This window comes from Nothobranchius furzeri, chromosome 19 (genome assembly GCF_043380555.1).
Source record: "Nothobranchius furzeri strain GRZ-AD chromosome 19, NfurGRZ-RIMD1, whole genome shotgun sequence".
NCBI classification, from domain to species: Eukaryota; Metazoa; Chordata; class Actinopteri; order Cyprinodontiformes; family Nothobranchiidae; genus Nothobranchius; species Nothobranchius furzeri.
In genome coordinates, this window is record NC_091759.1 from 20,333,630 (window position 1) to 20,357,121 (window position 23,492).

The 23,492-nt window shown below is 29.9% G+C and overlaps 1 protein-coding gene across 1 annotated transcript; it reads right to left on the reverse strand.

Annotated features, from left to right (window-relative positions):
• Positions 1–19,796: 19,796 nt before the first annotated feature.
• Positions 19,797–22,203, reverse strand: LOC129160907 (bone morphogenetic protein 8A-like). The gene is made up of 5 exons (XM_054737977.2): positions 21,966–22,203; positions 21,713–21,889; positions 21,180–21,256; positions 20,616–20,726; positions 19,797–20,082 (listed from the first exon to the last, which is right to left on the reverse strand). Exons 1-5 carry the CDS (start codon positions 22,087–22,089, stop codon positions 19,933–19,935), a joined length of 639 nt encoding a protein of 212 aa, XP_054593952.2. The 5' UTR covers positions 22,090–22,203; the 3' UTR covers positions 19,797–19,932.
• Positions 22,204–23,492: the final 1,289 nt, after the last annotated feature.

Sequence of the window (23,492 nt, forward strand, 5' to 3'; positions counted from 1 at the left end):
TATAGTATGTGTCTTGAAAATGTATTAAAAAACATACTGTAGTATGTGTCCTGAAAAAGTATAAAAAACAACATACTAGAGTATGTGTCATGAAAATGTATTAAAAGCCAAGCTACGGTATGTTTCCTGAAAATGTATAAAAAAAACAACATACTATAGTATGTATCTTGAAAATGTAGAGAAAAAACATACTGTAGTATTTGCTCTGAAAAAGTATAAAAAACAACATACTTTAGTATGTGTCCTGAAAAAGGGGAAAAAACATACTTTAGTATGTGTTCTGAAAATGTATAAAAATACTATAGTATGTGTCCTGAAAATGTATAAAAAACAACATACTATAGTATGTGTCCTGAAAATTTGTATAAAACAACAACAACATACTACTGCAAGTGTCCTGTTTATGTATAAAAAATAAACATACTGTAGTATGTGTCCTGAATAAATATAAAAAACAATATACTATAGTATGTGTCATGAAAATGTATAAAAAGCCAAGCTATAGTATGTTTCCTGAAAATGTATAAAAAAAACAACATACTTTAGTATGTTTCTTGAAAATGTAGAGAAAAAACATACTGTAGTATTTGCCCTGAAAAAGTATAAAAAACAACATACTTTAGCATGTGTCCTGAAAATGTGTATAAAAACATACTTTAGTATGTGTCCTGAAAATGTATTAAAAAACATACTGTAGTATGTGTCCTGAAAAAGTATAAAAAACAACATACTATAGTATGTGTCATGAAAATGTATAAAAAGCCAAGCTATAGTATGTTTCCTGAAATATATAAAAAAACATACTAGTATTTGACCTGAAAAAGTATAAAAAACAACATACTTTAGTACGTGTCCTGAAAATGTGTAAAAAACATACTTTAGTATGTGTCCTGAAACTGTATAAAAAACAACATACTATAGTACGTGTCCTGAAAATTTGTATAAAAACAACAACAACATACTACAGTAAGTGTCCTGTTAATGTATAAAAATAAACATACTAAAGTATGTCACTTAAAATGCATACAAAGTCAAGCTATAGTTTGTGTCATGAAAATGTGTAAAAAAAATACAATAGTATGTGTCTTAAAATGTATTTTAAAAACATACTATAGGATGTGTCCTGAAAAAGTATAAAAAACAACATACTTTAGTATGTGTCCTGAAAATGTATTAAAAAAACTATAGTATGTGTCCTGAAAAAGTATAAAAAACAACATACTTTAATATGTGTCCTGAAATTGTGTAAAAAAAACATTTTTCAGTATGTGTCCTGAAAATGTATTAAAAAAACATACTACTGTATGTGTCCTGAAAAAGTATAAAAAACAACATACTTTAGTATGTGTCCTGAAAATGTATAAAAAGCCAAGCTATAGTATGTTTCCTGAAAATGTATAAAAAAAACAACATACTATAGTATGTATCTTGAAAATGTAGAGAAAAAACCTACTGTAGTATTTGCCCTGAAATAGTATAAAAAACAACATACTTTAGTATGTGTCCTGAAATTGTGTAAAAAACATACTTTAGTATGTGTCCTGAAAATGTATAAAAATACTATTGTATGTGTCCTGAAAAAATATAAAAAACTAAATACTTTGGTATGTGTCCTGAAAATGTATAAAAATACTATAGTATGTGTCCTGAAAAATTATAAAAATAAACATACTATAGTATGTGTCTTGAAAATGTATTAAGTAACATACTGTAGTATGTGTCCTGAAAAAGTTTAAAAAACAACATACTATAGTATGTGTCATGAAAATGTATAAAAAGCCAAGCTATAATATGTTTCCTGAAAATGTGTAAAAAAAACAACATACTATAGTATGTATCTTGAAAATGTAGAGAAAAAACATTCTATAGTATTTGCCCTGAAAAAGTATAAAAAACAACATACTTTAGTATGTGTCCTGAAAATGTGTAAAAAAACATACTGTAGTATGTGTCCTGAAAATGTATTAAAAAACATACTGTAGTATGTGTCCTGAAAAAGTATAAAAAACTAAATACTATAGTATGTGTCTTGAAAATGTATTTAAAAAACATACTGCTGTATGTGTCCTGAAAATGTATAAAAAAACAACATACTATAGTATGTATCTTGAAAATGTAGAGAAAAAACATGCTGTAGTATTTGCCCTGAAAAAGTATAAAAAAACAACATACTTTAGTATGTGTCCTTAAAATGTGTAAAAAACATACTTTAGTATGTGTCCTGAAAATGTATAAAAATACTATAGTATGTGTCCTGAAAAAGTATAAAAAACTAAATACTATAGTATGTGTCTTGAAAATGTATTTAAAAAACATACTTCTGTATGTGTCCTGAAAATGTATAAAAAAAACAACATACTATAGTATGTGTCATGAAAATGTATAAAAAGCCAAGCTATAATATGTTTCCTGAAAATGTGTAAAAAACAACATACTATAGTATGTATCTTGAAAATTAGAGAAAAAACATTCTATAGTATTTGACCTGAAAAAGTATAAAAAACAACATACTTTAGTATGTATCTTGAAAATGTAGAGAAAAAACATACTGTAGTACTTGCCCTGAAAAAGAATAAAAAACAACATACTTTAGTATGTGTCCTGAAAATGTGTAAAAAAACATACTTTAGTATGTGTCCTGAAATGTTTAAAAATACTATAGAATGTGTCCTGAAAAATTTTAAAAAACTAAATACTTTAGTATGTGTCCTGAAAATGTATAAAAATACTATAGTATGTGTCCTGAAAAAGTATAAAAATAAGCATACTATAGTATGTGTCTTGAAAATGTATTAAGTAACATACTGTGGTATGTGTCCTGAAAAAGTATAAAAAACAACATACTATAGTATGTGTCATGAAAATGTATAAAAAGCCAAGCTATAATATGTTTCCTGAAAATGTATCTTGAAAATGTAGAGAAAAAACATTCTATAGTATGTGTCTTGAAAATGTATTAAAAAACATACTGTAGTATGTGTCCTGAAAAAGTATAAAAAACAACATACTAGAGTATGTGTCATGAAAATGTATAAAAAGCCAAGCTACGGTATGTTTCCTGAAAATGTATAAAAAAAACAACATACTATAGTATGTATCTTGAAAATGTAGAGAAAAAACATACTGTAGTATTTGCGCTGAAAAAGTATAAAAAACAACATACTTTAGTATGTGTCCTGAAACAGTATAAAAAACTAAATACTTTAGTATGTGTCCTGAAAATGTATAAAAATACTATAGTATGTGTCCAGAAAAAGTATAAAAATAAACACTCTATAGTATGTGTCTTGAAAATATATTAAGTAACATACTGTAGTATGTGTCCTGAAAAAGTATAAAAAACAACTTACTATAGTATGTGTCATGAAAATGTATAAAAAGCCAAGCTATAATGTTTCCTGAAAATGTGTAAAAAACAACATACTATAGTATGTATCTTGAACATTAGAGAAAAAACATTCTATAGTATTTGCCCTGAAAAAGTATAAAAAACAACATACTTTAGTATGTATCTTGAAAATGTAGAGAAAAAACATACTGTAGTACTTGCCCTGAAAAAGTATAAAAAACAACATACTTTAGTATGTGTCCTGAAAATGTGTAAAAAAACATACTTTAGTATGTGTCCTGAAATGTTTAAAAATACTATAGTATGTGTCCTGAAAAAGTATAAAAAACTAAATACTTTAGTATGTGTCCTGAAAATGTATAAAAATACTATAGTATGTGTCCTGAAAAAGTATAAAAATAAGCATACTATAGTATGTGTCTTGAAAATGTATTAAGTAACATACTGTGGTATGTGTCCTGAAAAAGTATAAAAAACAACATACTATAGTATGTGTCATGAAAATGTATAAAAAGCCAAGCTATAATATGTTTCCTGAAAATGTATCTTGAAAATGTAGAGAAAAAACATTCTATAGTATGTGTCTTGAAAATGTATTAAAAAACATACTGTAGTATGTGTCCTGAAAAAGTATAAAAAACAACATACTAGAGTATGTGTCATGAAAATGTATTAAAAGCCAAGCTACGGTATGTTTCCTGAAAATGTATAAAAAAAACAACATACTATAGTATGTATCTTGAAAATGTAGAGAAAAAACATACTGTAGTATTTGCTCTGAAAAAGTATAAAAAACAACATACTTTAGTATGTGTCCTGAAAAAGGGGAAAAAACATACTTTAGTATGTGTTCTGAAAATGTATAAAAATACTATAGTATGTGTCCTGAAAATGTATAAAAAACAACATACTATAGTATGTGTCCTGAAAATTTGTATAAAACAACAACAACATACTACTGCAAGTGTCCTGTTTATGTATAAAAAATAAACATACTGTAGTATGTGTCCTGAATAAATATAAAAAACAATATACTATAGTATGTGTCATGAAAATGTATAAAAAGCCAAGCTATAGTATGTTTCCTGAAAATGTATAAAAAAAACAACATACTTTAGTATGTTTCTTGAAAATGTAGAGAAAAAACATACTGTAGTATTTGCCCTGAAAAAGTATAAAAAACAACATACTTTAGCATGTGTCCTGAAAATGTGTATAAAAACATACTTTAGTATGTGTCCTGAAAATGTATTAAAAAACATACTGTAGTATGTGTCCTGAAAAAGTATAAAAAACAACATACTTTAGTATGTGTCCTGAAATTGTGTAAAAAACATACTTTAGTATGTGTCCTGAAAATGTATAAAAATACTATTGTATGTGTCCTGAAAAAATATAAAAAACTAAATACTTTGGTATGTGTCCTGAAAATGTATAAAAATACTATAGTATGTGTCCTGAAAAATTATAAAAATAAACATACTATAGTATGTGTCTTGAAAATGTATTAAGTAACATACTGTAGTATGTGTCCTGAAAAAGTTTAAAAAACAACATACTATAGTATGTGTCATGAAAATGTATAAAAAGCCAAGCTATAATATGTTTCCTGAAAATGTGTAAAAAAAACAACATACTATAGTATGTATCTTGAAAATGTAGAGAAAAAACATTCTATAGTATTTGCCCTGAAAAAGTATAAAAAACAACATACTTTAGTATGTGTCCTGAAAATGTGTAAAAAAACATACTGTAGTATGTGTCCTGAAAATGTATTAAAAAACATACTGTAGTATGTGTCCTGAAAAAGTATAAAAAACTAAATACTATAGTATGTGTCTTGAAAATGTATTTAAAAAACATACTGCTGTATGTGTCCTGAAAATGTATAAAAAAACAACATACTATAGTATGTATCTTGAAAATGTAGAGAAAAAACATGCTGTAGTATTTGCCCTGAAAAAGTATAAAAAAACAACATACTTTAGTATGTGTCCTTAAAATGTGTAAAAAACATACTTTAGTATGTGTCCTGAAAATGTATAAAAATACTATAGTATGTGTCCTGAAAAAGTATAAAAAACTAAATACTATAGTATGTGTCTTGAAAATGTATTTAAAAAACATACTTCTGTATGTGTCCTGAAAATGTATAAAAAAAACAACATACTATAGTATGTGTCATGAAAATGTATAAAAAGCCAAGCTATAATATGTTTCCTGAAAATGTGTAAAAAACAACATACTATAGTATGTATCTTGAAAATTAGAGAAAAAACATTCTATAGTATTTGACCTGAAAAAGTATAAAAAACAACATACTTTAGTATGTATCTTGAAAATGTAGAGAAAAAACATACTGTAGTACTTGCCCTGAAAAAGAATAAAAAACAACATACTTTAGTATGTGTCCTGAAAATGTGTAAAAAAACATACTTTAGTATGTGTCCTGAAATGTTTAAAAATACTATAGAATGTGTCCTGAAAAATTTTAAAAAACTAAATACTTTAGTATGTGTCCTGAAAATGTATAAAAATACTATAGTATGTGTCCTGAAAAAGTATAAAAATAAGCATACTATAGTATGTGTCTTGAAAATGTATTAAGTAACATACTGTGGTATGTGTCCTGAAAAAGTATAAAAAACAACATACTATAGTATGTGTCATGAAAATGTATAAAAAGCCAAGCTATAATATGTTTCCTGAAAATGTATCTTGAAAATGTAGAGAAAAAACATTCTATAGTATGTGTCTTGAAAATGTATTAAAAAACATACTGTAGTATGTGTCCTGAAAAAGTATAAAAAACAACATACTAGAGTATGTGTCATGAAAATGTATAAAAAGCCAAGCTACGGTATGTTTCCTGAAAATGTATAAAAAAAACAACATACTATAGTATGTATCTTGAAAATGTAGAGAAAAAACATACTGTAGTATTTGCGCTGAAAAAGTATAAAAAACAACATACTTTAGTATGTGTCCTGAAACAGTATAAAAAACTAAATACTTTAGTATGTGTCCTGAAAATGTATAAAAATACTATAGTATGTGTCCAGAAAAAGTATAAAAATAAACACTCTATAGTATGTGTCTTGAAAATATATTAAGTAACATACTGTAGTATGTGTCCTGAAAAAGTATAAAAAACAACTTACTATAGTATGTGTCATGAAAATGTATAAAAAGCCAAGCTATAATGTTTCCTGAAAATGTGTAAAAAACAACATACTATAGTATGTATCTTGAACATTAGAGAAAAAACATTCTATAGTATTTGCCCTGAAAAAGTATAAAAAACAACATACTTTAGTATGTATCTTGAAAATGTAGAGAAAAAACATACTGTAGTACTTGCCCTGAAAAAGTATAAAAAACAACATACTTTAGTATGTGTCCTGAAAATGTGTAAAAAAACATACTTTAGTATGTGTCCTGAAATGTTTAAAAATACTATAGTATGTGTCCTGAAAAAGTATAAAAAACTAAATACTTTAGTATGTGTCCTGAAAATGTATAAAAATACTATAGTATGTGTCCTGAAAAAGTATAAAAATAAGCATACTATAGTATGTGTCTTGAAAATGTATTAAGTAACATACTGTGGTATGTGTCCTGAAAAAGTATAAAAAACAACATACTATAGTATGTGTCATGAAAATGTATAAAAAGCCAAGCTATAATATGTTTCCTGAAAATGTATCTTGAAAATGTAGAGAAAAAACATTCTATAGTATGTGTCTTGAAAATGTATTAAAAAACATACTGTAGTATGTGTCCTGAAAAAGTATAAAAAACAACATACTAGAGTATGTGTCATGAAAATGTATTAAAAGCCAAGCTACGGTATGTTTCCTGAAAATGTATAAAAAAAACAACATACTATAGTATGTATCTTGAAAATGTAGAGAAAAAACATACTGTAGTATTTGCTCTGAAAAAGTATAAAAAACAACATACTTTAGTATGTGTCCTGAAAAAGGGGAAAAAACATACTTTAGTATGTGTTCTGAAAATGTATAAAAATACTATAGTATGTGTCCTGAAAATGTATAAAAAACAACATACTATAGTATGTGTCCTGAAAATTTGTATAAAACAACAACAACATACTACTGCAAGTGTCCTGTTTATGTATAAAAAATAAACATACTGTAGTATGTGTCCTGAATAAATATAAAAAACAATATACTATAGTATGTGTCATGAAAATGTATAAAAAGCCAAGCTATAGTATGTTTCCTGAAAATGTATAAAAAAAACAACATACTTTAGTATGTTTCTTGAAAATGTAGAGAAAAAACATACTGTAGTATTTGCCCTGAAAAAGTATAAAAAACAACATACTTTAGCATGTGTCCTGAAAATGTGTATAAAAACATACTTTAGTATGTGTCCTGAAAATGTATTAAAAAACATACTGTAGTATGTGTCCTGAAAAAGTATAAAAAACAACATACTATAGTATGTGTCATGAAAATGTATAAAAAGCCAAGCTATAGTATGTTTCCTGAAATATATAAAAAAAACATACTAGTATTTGACCTGAAAAAGTATAAAAAACAACATACTTTAGTACGTGTCCTGAAAATGTGTAAAAAACATACTTTAGTATGTGTCCTGAAACTGTATAAAAAACAACATACTATAGTACGTGTCCTGAAAATTTGTATAAAAACAACAACAACATACTACAGTAAGTGTCCTGTTAATGTATAAAAATAAACATACTAAAGTATGTCACTTAAAATGCATACAAAGTCAAGCTATAGTTTGTGTCATGAAAATGTGTAAAAAAAATACAATAGTATGTGTCTTAAAATGTATTTTAAAAACATACTATAGGATGTGTCCTGAAAAAGTATAAAAAACAACATACTTTAGTATGTGTCCTGAAAATGTATTAAAAAAACTATAGTATGTGTCCTGAAAAAGTATAAAAAACAACATACTTTAATATGTGTCCTGAAATTGTGTAAAAAAACATTTTTCAGTATGTGTCCTGAAAATGTATTAAAAAAACATACTACTGTATGTGTCCTGAAAAAGTATAAAAAACAACATACTTTAGTATGTGTCCTGAAAATGTATAAAAAGCCAAGCTATAGTATGTTTCCTGAAAATGTATAAAAAAACAACATACTATAGTATGTATCTTGAAAATGTAGAGAAAAAACCTACTGTAGTATTTGCCCTGAAATAGTATAAAAAACAACATACTTTAGTATGTGTCCTGAAATTGTGTAAAAAACATACTTTAGTATGTGTCCTGAAAATGTATAAAAATACTATTGTATGTGTCCTGAAAAAATATAAAAAACTAAATACTTTGGTATGTGTCCTGAAAATGTATAAAAATACTATAGTATGTGTCCTGAAAAATTATAAAAATAAACATACTATAGTATGTGTCTTGAAAATGTATTAAGTAACATACTGTAGTATGTGTCCTGAAAAAGTTTAAAAAACAACATACTATAGTATGTGTCATGAAAATGTATAAAAAGCCAAGCTATAATATGTTTCCTGAAAATGTGTAAAAAAAACAACATACTATAGTATGTATCTTGAAAATGTAGAGAAAAAACATTCTATAGTATTTGCCCTGAAAAAGTATAAAAAACAACATACTTTAGTATGTGTCCTGAAAATGTGTAAAAAAACATACTGTAGTATGTGTCCTGAAAATGTATTAAAAAACATACTGTAGTATGTGTCCTGAAAAAGTATAAAAAACTAAATACTATAGTATGTGTCTTGAAAATGTATTTAAAAAACATACTGCTGTATGTGTCCTGAAAATGTATAAAAAAACAACATACTATAGTATGTATCTTGAAAATGTAGAGAAAAAACATGCTGTAGTATTTGCCCTGAAAAAGTATAAAAAAAACAACATACTTTAGTATGTGTCCTTAAAATGTGTAAAAAACATACTTTAGTATGTGTCCTGAAAATGTATAAAAATACTATAGTATGTGTCCTGAAAAAGTATAAAAAACTAAATACTATAGTATGTGTCTTGAAAATGTATTTAAAAAACATACTTCTGTATGTGTCCTGAAAATGTATAAAAAAAACAACATACTATAGTATGTGACATGAAAATTTGTATAAAAACAACAACAACATACTACAGTAAGTGTCCTGTTAATGTATAAAAAAAATACTGTAGTATGTGTCTTTAAAAAGTATAAAAGACAACATACTAAAGTATGTCACTTAAAATGCATACAAAGCCTAGAGCTGAAACAACTAATCGATTTAATCGATTATAATCGATTATTAAAATAGTTAACAACTTTTTTAGTCATCGATTAGTTGTTTAATAATCATATTTTACCGCATAAAGTCTATTTTTTACCACAATCTGACATCGGTTACAATCTGTTAAATTTGCCGCCAGTGGGTGGCAGTAATGAGCCACTGATCTACCAGTGGAGCCGTAGAAGAAGAAATGAGCCAATAAGTGCCCTCGGTTTTCATGACGTATCACGTTACTGACGCTCATCTTGCTGTGAGAGATGGCGGATCAAGAAGAAATACGGAAGAAAAATAGAAGCGACAAAACAAGAGAAACCCTGGACAAAAACCTCACGAGTACTGGAGCATTTCACTCTAGATGCTTTTAAAAGATGGGTGACCTGCAAAATATGCTAAAACCATGGCACGACGGAAGCACGACGTCCCTAAGTGAACATTTGAGACGAAAACATATATGTGGGAGCTGATGCAGCAGAGGAAAGTCCGGTGAATCCGGTAAGTAACAGAAAATAAACAAGCTAACACAGATCAAATTTGGGAGCTGAGTTCGTTATAATGAATGTTAAACAGTTTTTTTTTGCCGCGTCAGTCTACGGCGTTCTACTTCTGATTGACTAGATGCAATCGTGAATCTCCTCCGTGTTGTGTATCATGCGCTTGCCAAATTTAGCACGTCTGTTTATAAGAATGTTCTCGTTAAGAGAAAAACGGCACAAACCTATAACTATGTTCCTCATTCAAAAAAGGACAACTCCACGGTGAAAAATATACAGACGAGCTGTGTCCAGGTGAATATAACGTGGCATAGTTGTACGCTTTCAATTTTTAAATACAGGAGAAATTCAGAAAGTCATTTTTTTTACTATTAAAAGGCTGTTTTACTGTCTAACGCTGTAAAACGCCTCACAACGCATTTTTATCAAAATAAATGATCACTGTACATTGTTAATTAATTCAAATAATGTAATATTGATTTAGTGTTGTAGTGTGTGTGCTGCTTTATTTTATATGTGTACTTATTTCAGTCTATTTGTGTTTCTTATGCAGAAAAAAAACAAGCAACGATGGACAACTACATGGGGAACAAGACACTCACCCCCCAGCAATGCATACCACTTACAAACTTTATTCTAGATTCTGCATTATTTTTTATGGAATTTGCCTCATATATTTTGATGCCAAAAAATTATTCTGGACTGATATTTTGCACTGTTCAGCTCATTTTAACCCGCTGACTGTGTTCATGTGCAATAAAATAGATTGCAGTCAACTGCACAATTCTCTTATGTTTTTCTTTTTCTTAACTGAAATGTATGCATCACTTGTATAGGTTAAATAGCTAAACAATAACAAACCGATTAATCGATTAATCGAAAAAATAATCGACAGATTAATCGATTATGAAAATAATCGTTAGTTGCAGCCCTAAAGCCAAGCTATAGTATGTGTCATGAAAATGTGTAAAAAACATACAATAGTATGTGTCTTAAAATGTATTTTAAATACATACTGTAGGATATGCCCTGAAAAAGTATAAAGAACGTCATACTATAGTATAAGTCATGAAAATGTATAAAAAGCCAAGCTATAGTATGTTTCCTGAAAATATGTAAAAAAAAACAACATACTATAGTATGTATCTTGAAAATGTAGAGAAAAAACATACTGTAGTATTTGCCCTGAAAAAGTATAAAAACAACATACTTTAGTATGTGCCCTGAAAATGTATTTAAAAACATACTGTAGTATGTGTCCTAAAAAAGTATAAAAAACAACATACTAGAGTATGTGTCATGAAAATGTATAAAAAGCCAAGCTACGGTATGTTTCCTGAAAATGTATAAAAAAAACAACATACTATAGTATGTATCTTGAAAATGTAGAGAAAAAACATACTGTAGTATTTGCCCTGAAATAGTATAAAACACAACATACTTTAGTATGTGTCCTGAAACTGTATAAAAAACTAAATACTTTAGTATGTGTCCTGAAAATGTATAAAAATACTATAGTATGTGTCCAGAAAAAGTATAAAAATAAACACTCTATAGTATGTGTCTTGAAAATATATTAAGTAACATACTGTAGTATGTGTCCTGAAAAAGTATAAAAAACAACATACTATAGTATATGTCATGAAAATGTATAAAAAGCCAAGCTATAATATGTTTCCTGAAAATGTGTAAAAAACAACATACTATAGTATGTATCTTGAAAATTAGAGAAAAAACATTCTATAGTATTTGCCCTGAAAAAGTATAAAAAACAACATACTTTAGTATGTATCTTGAAAATGTAGAGAAAAAACATACTGTAGTACTTGCCCTGAAAAAGTATAAAAAACAAAATACTTTAGTATGTGTCCTGAAAATGTGTAAAAAAACATACTTTAGTATGTGTCCTGAAATGTTTAAAAATACTATAGTATGTGTCCTGAAAAAGTATAAAAAACTAAATACTTTAGTATGTGTCCTGAAAATGTATAAAAATACTATAGTATGTGTCCTGAAAAAGTATAAAAATAAGCATACTATAGTATGTGTCTTGAAAATGTATTAAGTAACATACTGTGGTATGTGTCCTGAAAAAGTATAAAAAACAACATACTATAGTATGTGTCATGAAAATGTATAAAAAGCCAAGCTATAATATGTTTCCTGAAAATGTATCTTGAAAATGTAGAGAAAAAACATTCTATAGTATGTGTCTTGAAAATGTATTAAAAAACATACTGTAGTATTTGTCCTGAAAAAGTATAAAAAACAACATACTAGAGTGTGTGTCATGAAAATGTATAAAAAGCCAAGCTACGGTATGTTTCCTGAAAATGTATAAAAAAACAACATACTATAGTATGTATCTTGAAAATGTAGAGAAAAAACATACTGTAGTATTTGCTCTGAAAAAGTATAAAAAACAACATACTTTAGTATGTGTCCTGAAACAGTATAAAAAACTAAATACTTTAGTATGTGTCCTGAAAATGTATAAAAATACTATAGTATGTGTCCAGAAAAAGTATAAAAATAAACACTCTATAGTATGTGTCTTGAAAATATATTAAGTAACATACTGTAGTATGTGTCCTGAAAAAGTATAAAAAACAACATACTATAGTATGTGTCATGAAAATGTATAAAAAGCCAAGCTATAATATGTTTCCTGAAAATGTGTAAAAAACAACATACTATAGTATGTATCTTGAAAATTAGAGAAAAAACATTCTATAGTATTTGCCCTGAAAAAGTATAAAAAACAACATACTTTAGTATGTATCTTGAAAATGTAGAGAAAAAACATACTGTAGTACTTGCCCTGAAAAAGTATAAAAAACAACATACTTTAGTATGTGTCCTGAAAATGTGTAAAAAAAGATACTTTAGTATGTGTCCTGAAATGTTTAAAAATACTATAGTATGTGTCCTGAAAAAGTATAAAAAAACTAAATACTTTAGTATGTGTCCTGAAAATGTATAAAACTACTATAGTATGTGTCCTGAAAAAGTATAAAAATAAGCATACTATAGTATGTGTCTTGAAAATGTATTAAGTAACATACTGTGGTATGTGTCCTGAAAAAGTATAAAAAACAACATACTATAGTATGTGTCATGAAAATGTATAAAAAGCCAAGCTATAATATGTTTCCTGAAAATGTATCTTGAAAATGTAGAGAAAAAACATTCTATAGTATGTGTCTTGAAAATGTATTAAAAAACATACTGTAGTACTGTAGTATACTAGTATTTGACCTGAAAAAGTATAAAAAACAACATACTTTAGTATGTGTCCTGAAAATGTGTAAAAAACAACATACTATAGTACGTGTCCTGAAAATTTGTATAAAAACAACAACAACATACTACAGTAAGTGTCCTGTTAATGTATAAAAATAAACATACTAAAGTATGTCACTTAAAATGCATACAAAGTCAAGCTATAGTTTGTGTCATGAAAATGTGTAAAAAAAATACAATAGTATGTGTCTTAAAATGTATTTTAAAAACATACTATAGGATGTGTCCTGAAAAAGTATAAAAAACAACATACTTTAGTATGTGTCCTGAAAATGTATTAAAAAAACTATAGTATGTGTCCTGTAAAAGTATAAAAAACAACATACTTTAATATGTGTCCTGAAAATGTGTAAAAAAACATACTTCAGTATGTGTCCTGAAAATGTATTAAAAAACATACTACTGTATGTGTCCTGAAAAAGTATAAAAAACAACATACTTTAGTATGTGTCCTGAAAATGTATAAAAAGCCAAGCTATAGTATGTTTCCTGAAAATGTATAAAAAAACAACATACTTTAGTATGTATCTTGAAAATGTAGAGAAAAAACATACTGTAGTATTTGCCCTGAAATAGTATAAAAAACAACATACTTTAGTATGTGTCCTGAAATTGTGTAAAAAACATACTTTAGTATGTGTCCTGAAAATGTATAAAAATACTATAGTATGTGTCCTGAAAAAATATAAAAAACTAAATACTTTGGTATGTGTCCTGAAAATGTATAAAAATACTATAGTATGTGTCCTGAAAAATTATAAAAATAAACATACTATAGTATGTGTCTTGAAAATGTATTAAGTAACATACTGTAGTATGTGTCCTGAAAAAGTTTAAAAAACAACATACTATAGTATGTGTCATGAAAATGTATAAAAAGCCAAGCTATAATATGTTTCCTGAAAATGTATCTTGAAAATGTAGAGAAAAAACATTCTATAGTATGTGTCTTGAAAATGTATTAAAAAACATACTGTAGTATGTGTCCTGAAAAAGTATAAAAAACAACATACTAGAGTATGTGTCATGAAAATGTATAAAAAGCCAAGCTACGGTATGTTTCCTGAAAATGTATAAAAAAACAACATACTATAGTATGTATCTTGAAAATGTAGAGAAAAAACATACTGTAGTATTTGCTCTGAAAAAGTATAAAAAACAACATACTTTAGTATGTGTCCTGAAAAAGGGGAAAAAACATACTTTAGTATGTGTTCTGAAAATGTATAAAAATACTATAGTATGTGTCCTGAAAATGTATAAAAAACAACATACTATAGTATGTGTCCTGAAAATTTGTATAAAACAACAACAACATACTACTGCAAGTGTCCTGTTTATGTATAAAAAATAAACATACTGTAGTATGTGTCCTGAAAAAATATAAAAAACAATATACTATAGTATGTGTCATGAAAATGTATAAAAAGCCAAGCTATAGTATGTTTCCTGAAAATGTATAAAAAAACAACATACTTTAGTATGTATCTTGAAAATGTAGAGAAAAAACATACTGTAGTATTTGCCCTGAAAAAGTATAAAAAACAACATACTTTAGTATGTGTCCTGAAAATGTGTAAAAAAACATACTTTAGTATGTGTCCTGAAAATGTTTTGAAAAACATACTGTAGTATGTGTCCTGAAAAAGTATAAAAAACAACATACTATAGTATGTGTCATGAAAATGTATAAAAAGCCAAGCTATAGTATGTTTCATGAAATATATAAAAAAAAACATACTAGTATTTGACCTGAAAAAGTATAAAAAACAACATACTTTAGTATGTGTCCTGAAAATGTGTAAAAAACAACATACTATAGTACGTGTCCTGAAAATTTGTATAAAAACAACAACAACATACTACAGTAAGTGTCCTGTTAATGTATAAAAATAAACATACTAAAGTATGTCACTTAAAATGCATACAAAGTCAAGCTATAGTTTGTGTCATGAAAATGTGTAAAAAAAATACAATAGTATGTGTCTTAAAATGTATTTTAAAAACATACTATAGGATGTGTCCTGAAAAAGTATAAAAAACAACATACTTTAGTATGTGTCCTGAAAATGTATTAAAAAAACTATAGTATGTGTCCTGAAAAAGTATAAAAAACAACATACTTTAATATGTGTCCTGAAAATGTGTAAAAAAAACATACTTCAGTATGTGTCCTGAAAATGTATTAAAAACACATACTACTATATGTGTCCTGAAAAAGTATAAAAAACAACATACTTTAGTATGTGTCCTGAAAATGTATAAAAAGCCAAGCTATAGTATGTTTCCTTAAAATGTATAAAAAAACAACATACTGTAGTATGTATCTTGAAAATGTAGAGAAAAAACATACTGTTGTATTTGCCCTGAAATAGTATAAAAAACAACATACTTTAGTATGTGTCCTGAAATTGTGTAAAAAACATACTTTAGTATGTGTCCTGAAAATGTATAAAAATACTATAGTATGTGTCCTGAAAAAATATAAAAAACTAAATACTTTGGTATGTGTCCTGAAAATATATAAAAATACTATAGTATGTGTCCTGAAAAATTATAAAAATAAACATACTATAGTATGTGTCTTGAAAATGTATTAAGTAACATACTGTAGTATGTGTCCTGAAAAAGTTTAAAAAACAACATACTATAGTATGTGTCATGAAAATGTATAAAAAGCCAAGCTATAATATGTTTCCTGAAAATGTATCTTGAAAATGTGTAAAAAAACATACTTCAGTATGTGTCTTGAAAATGTATTAAAAAAACATACTACTGTATGTGTCCTGAAAAAGTATAAAAAACAACATACTAGAGTATGTGTCATGAAAATGTATAAAAAGCCAAGCTACGGTATGTTTCCTGAAAATGTATAAAAAAAACAACATACTGTAGTATGTATCTTGAAAATGTAGAGAAAAAACATACTGTAGTATTTGGCCTGAAAAAGTCTAAAAAAGTATGTGTCTTGAAAATGTATTTAAAAAACATACTGCTGTATGTGTCCTGAAAATATATAATAAACAACATACTATAGTATGTGTCCTGAAAATTTGTATAAAAACAACAACAACATACTACAGTAAGTGTCCTGTTCATGTATGAAAATAAACATACTGTAGTATGTGTCCTGAAAAAGTATAAAACACAACATACAATACTAAAATGTGTTTTAAAAACATACTATAGGATGTGTCCTGAAAAAGTATAAAAAAACAACATACTATAGTATGTCATGAAAATGTATAAAAAGCCAAGCTATGCTATGTTTCCTGAAAATGTTTAAAAAAACAACATACTATAGTATGTATCTTGAAAATGTAGAGAAAAAACATACTGTAGTATTTGCCCTGAAAGAGTATAAAAAACAACATACTTTAGTATGTGTCCTAAAAATGTATAAAAATACTATAGTATGTGTCCTGAAAAAGTATAAAAATAAACATACTATAGTATGTGTCTTGAAAATGTATTTAAAAAACATACTGCTGTATGTGTCCTGAAAATGTATAAAAAACAACAAACTATAGTATGTGTCCTGAAAAATTGTTTAAAAACAAAAACAACATACTACAGTAAGTGTCCTGTTAATGTATAAAAATAAACATACTGTAGTATGTGTCCTGAAAAAGTATAAAACACAACATATTAAAGTATGTGACTTAAAAATGCATGTAAAGCCAAGCTATAGTATGTGTCCTGAAAATGTGTAAAAAACTATGCTAGTCTAAGTGTCCGAAAAATGTGTAAAAAAACAACATACTATACTATGTGTCCTGAAAATGTATAAAAACAACATACCATAGTATGTCTTCTGAAAATGTATGTAAAAAAAACATGCTATAGTATGTGTCCAGAAAATGTGTAAAAATCATACTAGGTTATGTGTCCTGAAAATGTGGAAAAAACATACTACAGTATGTGTCCTAATAATGTATAAAAATAAACATACTATAGTATGTGTCCTAAAAAAGTATAAAAATCAACATTCTATAGTATATGCCCTGAAAATGTGTAAAAAAAAACATACAATAGTATATGTCTTAAAATGTATTTAAAAAACATACAATAGTATGTGTCCTGAAAAAGTATAAAAAACAACATACTTTATTATGTGTCTTAAAATGGATTTAAAAACATACTATACTATGTGTCCTAAAAAAGTATAAAAAACAACATACTATAGTTTGTGTCGTGAAAATGTATAAAAAGCCAAGCTATAGTGTTTCCTGAAGAATTGTAAAAATAAACAACATACTATAGTATGTATCTTGAAAATGTAGAGAAAAAACATACTGTAGTATTTGCCCTGAAAAAGTATTAAAAACAACATACTTTGGTATGTGTCCTGAAAATGTGTAAAAAAAACTATAGTATGTGTCTTGAAAATGTATTAAAAAACATACTGTAGTATGTGTCCTTAAGAAGTATAAAAATTAAAATACTATAGTATATGTCCTGAAATAAAAAGCCTAGTTTTAGTATGTGTCCTGAAAAACAACATACTATAGTATGTTTCCTGAAAATGTATAAAGAAACTATGCTATAGTATGTCCTGAAAATGTCTAAAAAAACAACATACTATAGTATGACTCTTGAAAATGTATTAAAAACCATACTATAGTAAGTGTCCTGAAAATGTATAAAAATACATACTTCATTATGTGTCCTGAACATGTGTAAAAACATACTATAGTATGTGTCTTTAAAATGTATTAAAAACATACTCTTTCCTGAAAATGTCTATGAAAATCATACTATGTCCTGAAAATCTATAAAAAACAACTTACTATAGTAACTGTCTTGAAAATGTATTTAAAACATACTACAGTATGTGTCCTGAAAATGTGTAAAAACATCTTACTATAGTATGTGTCCTTAAAATGTATAAAAAACTATGTGTGTCCTGAAAGTGTGTAAAAAACAACATAGTACAGTATGTGTCCTGATAATGTATAAAAATAAACATATTATAGTATGCAACCTGAAAATGTATAAAAATATACTATAGTATGTGTCCTTAAAATGTATGTAAAAAACCATACTATACTGTTCTTTCTCGTAATGTACTGATAAACATTAGACTTTCATACATATTAGACTCAACACACACAACTGAAGTAGTTCAAGCCTTTTATTGTCTCTAATGTTTCAAATAAAGGCCATTTACCATTTACCAATGAGGATTTTGATGATTTTGGCAAACAGCTCATGAAAATCCAAAATTCCTATATATGAAAGTTTAATGTTTATCAGTACATTACAGAAAATAATGAACTTTATCACAACATGCTAATTGTTTTAGAAGGACCTGTGTAAAAATAAACATACTACAGTATGTGTCCTGAAAATGTATAAAAAAACTATACTATGTGTCCTGAAAATGTGTAAAAATAATTAAAGTTAAATAAATAAACATACTATAGTATGTGTCCTGAAAATGTGTAAAAAAAAAAGATCAAACTTTGTTATGTGTCCTGGAAATGCATTTTCAAAAAACATACTGTAGTACATGTCCTGAAAATGTGTACATAAATAAAAAACAATATAGTATGTGCCCTGAAAATGTTTAAAAATAATAAATAAATAAAAACACCTGTCATGAAAAAGTATCCCACTGTATTCCTACAGGGAAAAGTACAGCCACTATGAAAAGTTAGACAACATAGTATATTTGTATACATAGGTATGAAGGTTCACTAAATATTCAGTTGAATCATCCACTTCAAATATGTATCTACATCACTTTTGTTACGTGCCTTGCCCCTTATCGGCCACAAGATGGCCTCAGTGGCTTCTGCCTCGCCAGTCTCCCGGTGCCCAGCCGTTCTTAATCACCGATAATCACTAGACAGCTGTTAAAAGCTGCTCTCCTGCACTCAGTCTGGGAGAAGGTACAGGGAAGTGTGGGCACAAAGGTGTTCAGGCTTCTCTCTTCTCCTCGTGTGCTTTGTTTAGTGGTACTTTGGTGGCTTTGACTCTTGTTCAATAGGGTTTCTGGTAAACTTTGACTTTGGGATCGGCCTTCGACTCCGCTTTGGAGCCCCCCCCCCCCCCCCCCCCCCCCCCCCCCCCCGCGAGCGTCTCTGCTTAACAGGACGTCTCTCATTAGTCTAGTGTTTTTTGTTTGTAAACGAATATCTTAGTTAGTTAGTTCTCCTCCTCCCAGCCCTTTTGGCTTGGAGCTTTTTGTTATCCTTTTTCCCTTTTGTATATAGCGGCTCTTTGTGTTTGTTTAATAAAATCCTTTGTTGGAGACACATTACTTTGTTATTATTAAACCCACACACTATTTCTCTTACTCCCTCCACCACATCACTCCTAGTGAGCGGAGGGACGAAACAACTTTATTTATTAAGTTGCACTTGGTATAAAATTCATTACATAAAAGTGTTAAAAGCAGTTGTAACAAAGTGCCGGATGGATCCGGAAGCAGCATTTAAACCATGTGTGATACACTTGCTCGTGATTTTGTGTACTTCACAAGTCCAGTTTATCCTGGTAGACTTTCTGTTTACTTCATAGACACTCACAGGTCTTGACCACCATGTTGCTATGCTTTTTGAGGATGACGTTGTTGTTGTCATCGTAGAACAGGACCGAAATGGGGCTGAGCTTGTTTGGAGCGCAACAGGCTGTAGGGACTTCCTCTGGCTTCATGAGGTGGACCTGCCAGACCCAAAACACACAAACAGGCTGTGTTTAGATTTGGCCTCCCAACTCACGAGTCGAGTTGTAACTGATGTTTTACGATTCTGTAAAAGCCGTTTCATTCGTATCGACTTGTGGCCGACTAGCACAATGACCCAGATTTGACCCAGAAGAACGCCATTTACCTCCATAAAACGATGACAGGTTCATTGTGAACAAGATGGCAGCAGTGCAGCATGACCCTAAGTGTTTATTTATCCAATTTATGAAAACATCACGCTGCTCAAGACTAATAACCACGAAATAATGACAGTAAGTGAATCTAAGTGGGTTGCTAGTTCTGCTCCAGAATCATATAAATACTTCACACGTAGTTCACATTCAGATATCTAATTTCTCTTTGTTACAAAAGATTATGACCTGAGATTTCAGTCTAAAATCATCAAACTACGATATTTGAAAGTCGTCCTAATTAAAGCTTGTGAGTTGATGAATTATGTACACTTCAGAGTGAGCTGAGTGCAGAGGTGGTGTGTGTGTGGCGTTCTGACCACGAGCTGGATCAAGGCGTGGTTGGTGGCGTTCATGCAGGAGCCCAGAGGATAGATACACTCTCCATCACAGTAGTACGCCGAGTATCCAGTAGGAGCCAGAACCCAGTCCTGAACACACCCGGACCAGAACATTTATGAAGGAAAAACAAAAACTCCTTCATGTCTGATTAAAGGGATTTACACAAACACACCGTCGTCTCAATTTAACAGATATGACTTCATTTTAAATTAATTTCTAAATCAAGTAAAAACTATCAAATTTTTCACCCAAATTTCTAAATTTCCAATTTTTTAAAGAATCAACAAGAGTGTTAAAAAGACGTGGAGGTCACACCAGTCTCAGAGTAAAAAGAGTAACTAACCATAATCACTACCGCCACCTTAACCTAACTAAGTCTTACGGGTTGTTTTCCTAGTGAGGACGGCCACCGAACATGAAAAATACTACGTATATAATTAACTCATGTGCAGTGAATGTTTGTCAACACAAAATACTAAAATGCAAAAGCTAATTGTGTCCACATGACTAATATTCTACAAAAATTAAAATCGGAAGCTCACCTTCCATCCCAGGTCGCTGAAGCTGACGTAGAGTTCGTGTTTTTTACACGGCTCGCCTTTACTAGCAGCACTGCGATCTGAACAGGTGGGAAAACACATCAGAACACCATGAAGGTACTTTAATATTTACTCTTATCACCTTCATTCTGGTTTTATTAACTTCAAGTTTTTAACAAATCAAAGATGTAATTAAAGGGGACAGAGAATCTTAAACCAACATTTTCTTGTTTGTGAGTAAGGACAGCTTGGGTGGTGAAAGGGTTAAAGCCGTGTGTGACCTACTTCGTATGTAAATTAGAAAGTTCAAAAATGCCAGAACAAGCGTCTTTTCTGAGAAACCTCTTATTAAAACATCGTAATGAGGAGCCCTTCCTCCTCCAATCAGAGCCTCCAGTGTCTGAGGCCTTCTAGTTTAAACCAACCAATCAGCAAGCAGCTCATTAGCATATTCAAGTGCAGGCCAAGTGGGAGGGGTAAACAGCTCAGCCTGCGTCAGGGCTCCTGAAGCACATATGTACTCTCTGAGCCCTTACTGTTGATGACGGGGACCGGGAGGTCGTATTTGTGTTTCTTCCTCCTAGGGTGGGGCTTGACGGCTCGCGGTGGCCGACACGGAACCTGGTTCTCCCTGAAGGTCACCATGAAGGGTTGCTTGGACCGGGGGGCCCTGCGACCCACCAGGCCGATCCAGGCTGCAGACAGGGATCGGTCTGAGAGCAAACAGATCTCAGGTCAGCTAAATGTCCCAGACCGCACAACGAATCCGTGGTCCAGCAGAGCGCTCACCATCCTCCGTCTCTACGTAGAGGCGTATGCCCAGGTTGCTGCGTGGGTGGAGCAGCCAGTGGTTGGAGGCTGAGGTGACATCGAAGGCCAGCCAGCCCTCCTGGCCCGCAGGAACCGACTGCATGTCCAGCAGCACCAGCTCCAGCTCCCTGGAGGTGAAGAGACATCCATTAAACGTATCGTCGCTGTCCAACACCCCCCCCCCACACACACACACACACACACACACACACACACGCAGAACACTACAGACATCAATAATAAAGAATGTCATTACATAGTAGTAAACTTAAACAGCTGCCCTTATAAATGTACTATTGAGTTATTTTATTACAAAAGCCTAAAATAAAAAACTGTGAATGACCTCATAGCCCCCCCATACCACCATACCAAGGTTTCTAAACAGCTTTTAATGAACTCTAAATGAAAACATTAACATCAGTTTTTATAATTTTAAACTTTTAGAGCTTTAGTTACTTGTTACCTTTAGTTACTTTACATTTAGAAGTATTGGAGAAGAGAGAAACAGCTTTTGATGGCTGAACTTTCTTCTGTCAGTTTCTGTAAAATGATGATTAATAACTGTTAAACAAGTGGTCCACAGATGATCATTTAAACACTTGATTTCAGGAGCTTTTAATTATTAAATCTAGAAAAATACAATTTCTTCTAAAACTTCTGCTAATTATTTTAAGTTTTGTGTTTGTTTTTGTTTCTGATCTCTGGGGAAAAAAAGCTCCAGCGCGCCCATTTCTGGAAGAGAGCCACATTAGAGGAGGCCTTCAGACGACAGGATTGGAGTCCTACTTCCTGATATGTGGACATCTCTCCTCTGATTGGCTAACAGCAACACGGCTCTACCGCTGACTGTCTGCTCTGCAACGTTGATGTTTCATCTCCACCAATAACACAAGCCTGGAGGAGCTCTGCTGTGTGGTGGAGTTGCTAATGCTAACGATTAGCTTCTACTAGCAGAGACGTTCTGTGCAGTTTCCTGGACTAAACCAACAACAGCTTCCCCGTCGTGAGTCAAGATGGGTGAGTCCATGAATGTTAGTACTACTGCTGCAGGAAATCTACCAAATACCACAGATACAACAATGCCATGGAGACAATGCGATGCCATTCAATGAAGATCGGGATAATTTCAGCTTGGACTGGTCCCAAAGTGCAGGAAACCAACAACACAGCGTTGGAGTTCCTAAACAGTAATCCTGTATTCAGGAGGAGACCAAAGGGCTTGAATCGGAGTCTCACATAGAAAAACACCAGAAGCAAAAACGAAAGCTCAAACTTGTGAGCAGGAACCTGGAGAGCACAGAAGGAATAACGCTGACAGGGCAGGGTTTTATACTTCCTCAGAAGAGGGAAGTAATCAGGGAAAACAGGGAGCAGGTGTGAACAAAGTGGGGAGGAAACACTATAAACCAGAATCGGAGACAAACTATAAAAACATTCAAGGAACTAAAACTGTGAGGGGAAACTTAAAGGCTGGACAGAACTCTAAGAATAACTAAAGCCTGAAAT

Excerpts from the sequence above, each read along its gene's own strand:
- LOC129160907 (XM_054737977.2), bottom strand. The coding sequence starts at position 22,089 with ATGCAGTCGGTTCCTGCGGGCCAGGAGGGCTGGCTGGCCTTCGATGTC. Across the intron at positions 21,257-21,712 it reads CCCGGTCCCCGTCATCAACA|ATCGCAGTGCTGCTAGTAAA; the intron begins GTAAGGGCTCAG and ends CCACCTGTTCAG. Across the intron at positions 20,083-20,615 it reads ACGCCTTGATCCAGCTCGTG|GTCCACCTCATGAAGCCAGA; the intron begins GTCAGAACGCCA and ends TGGGTCTGGCAG.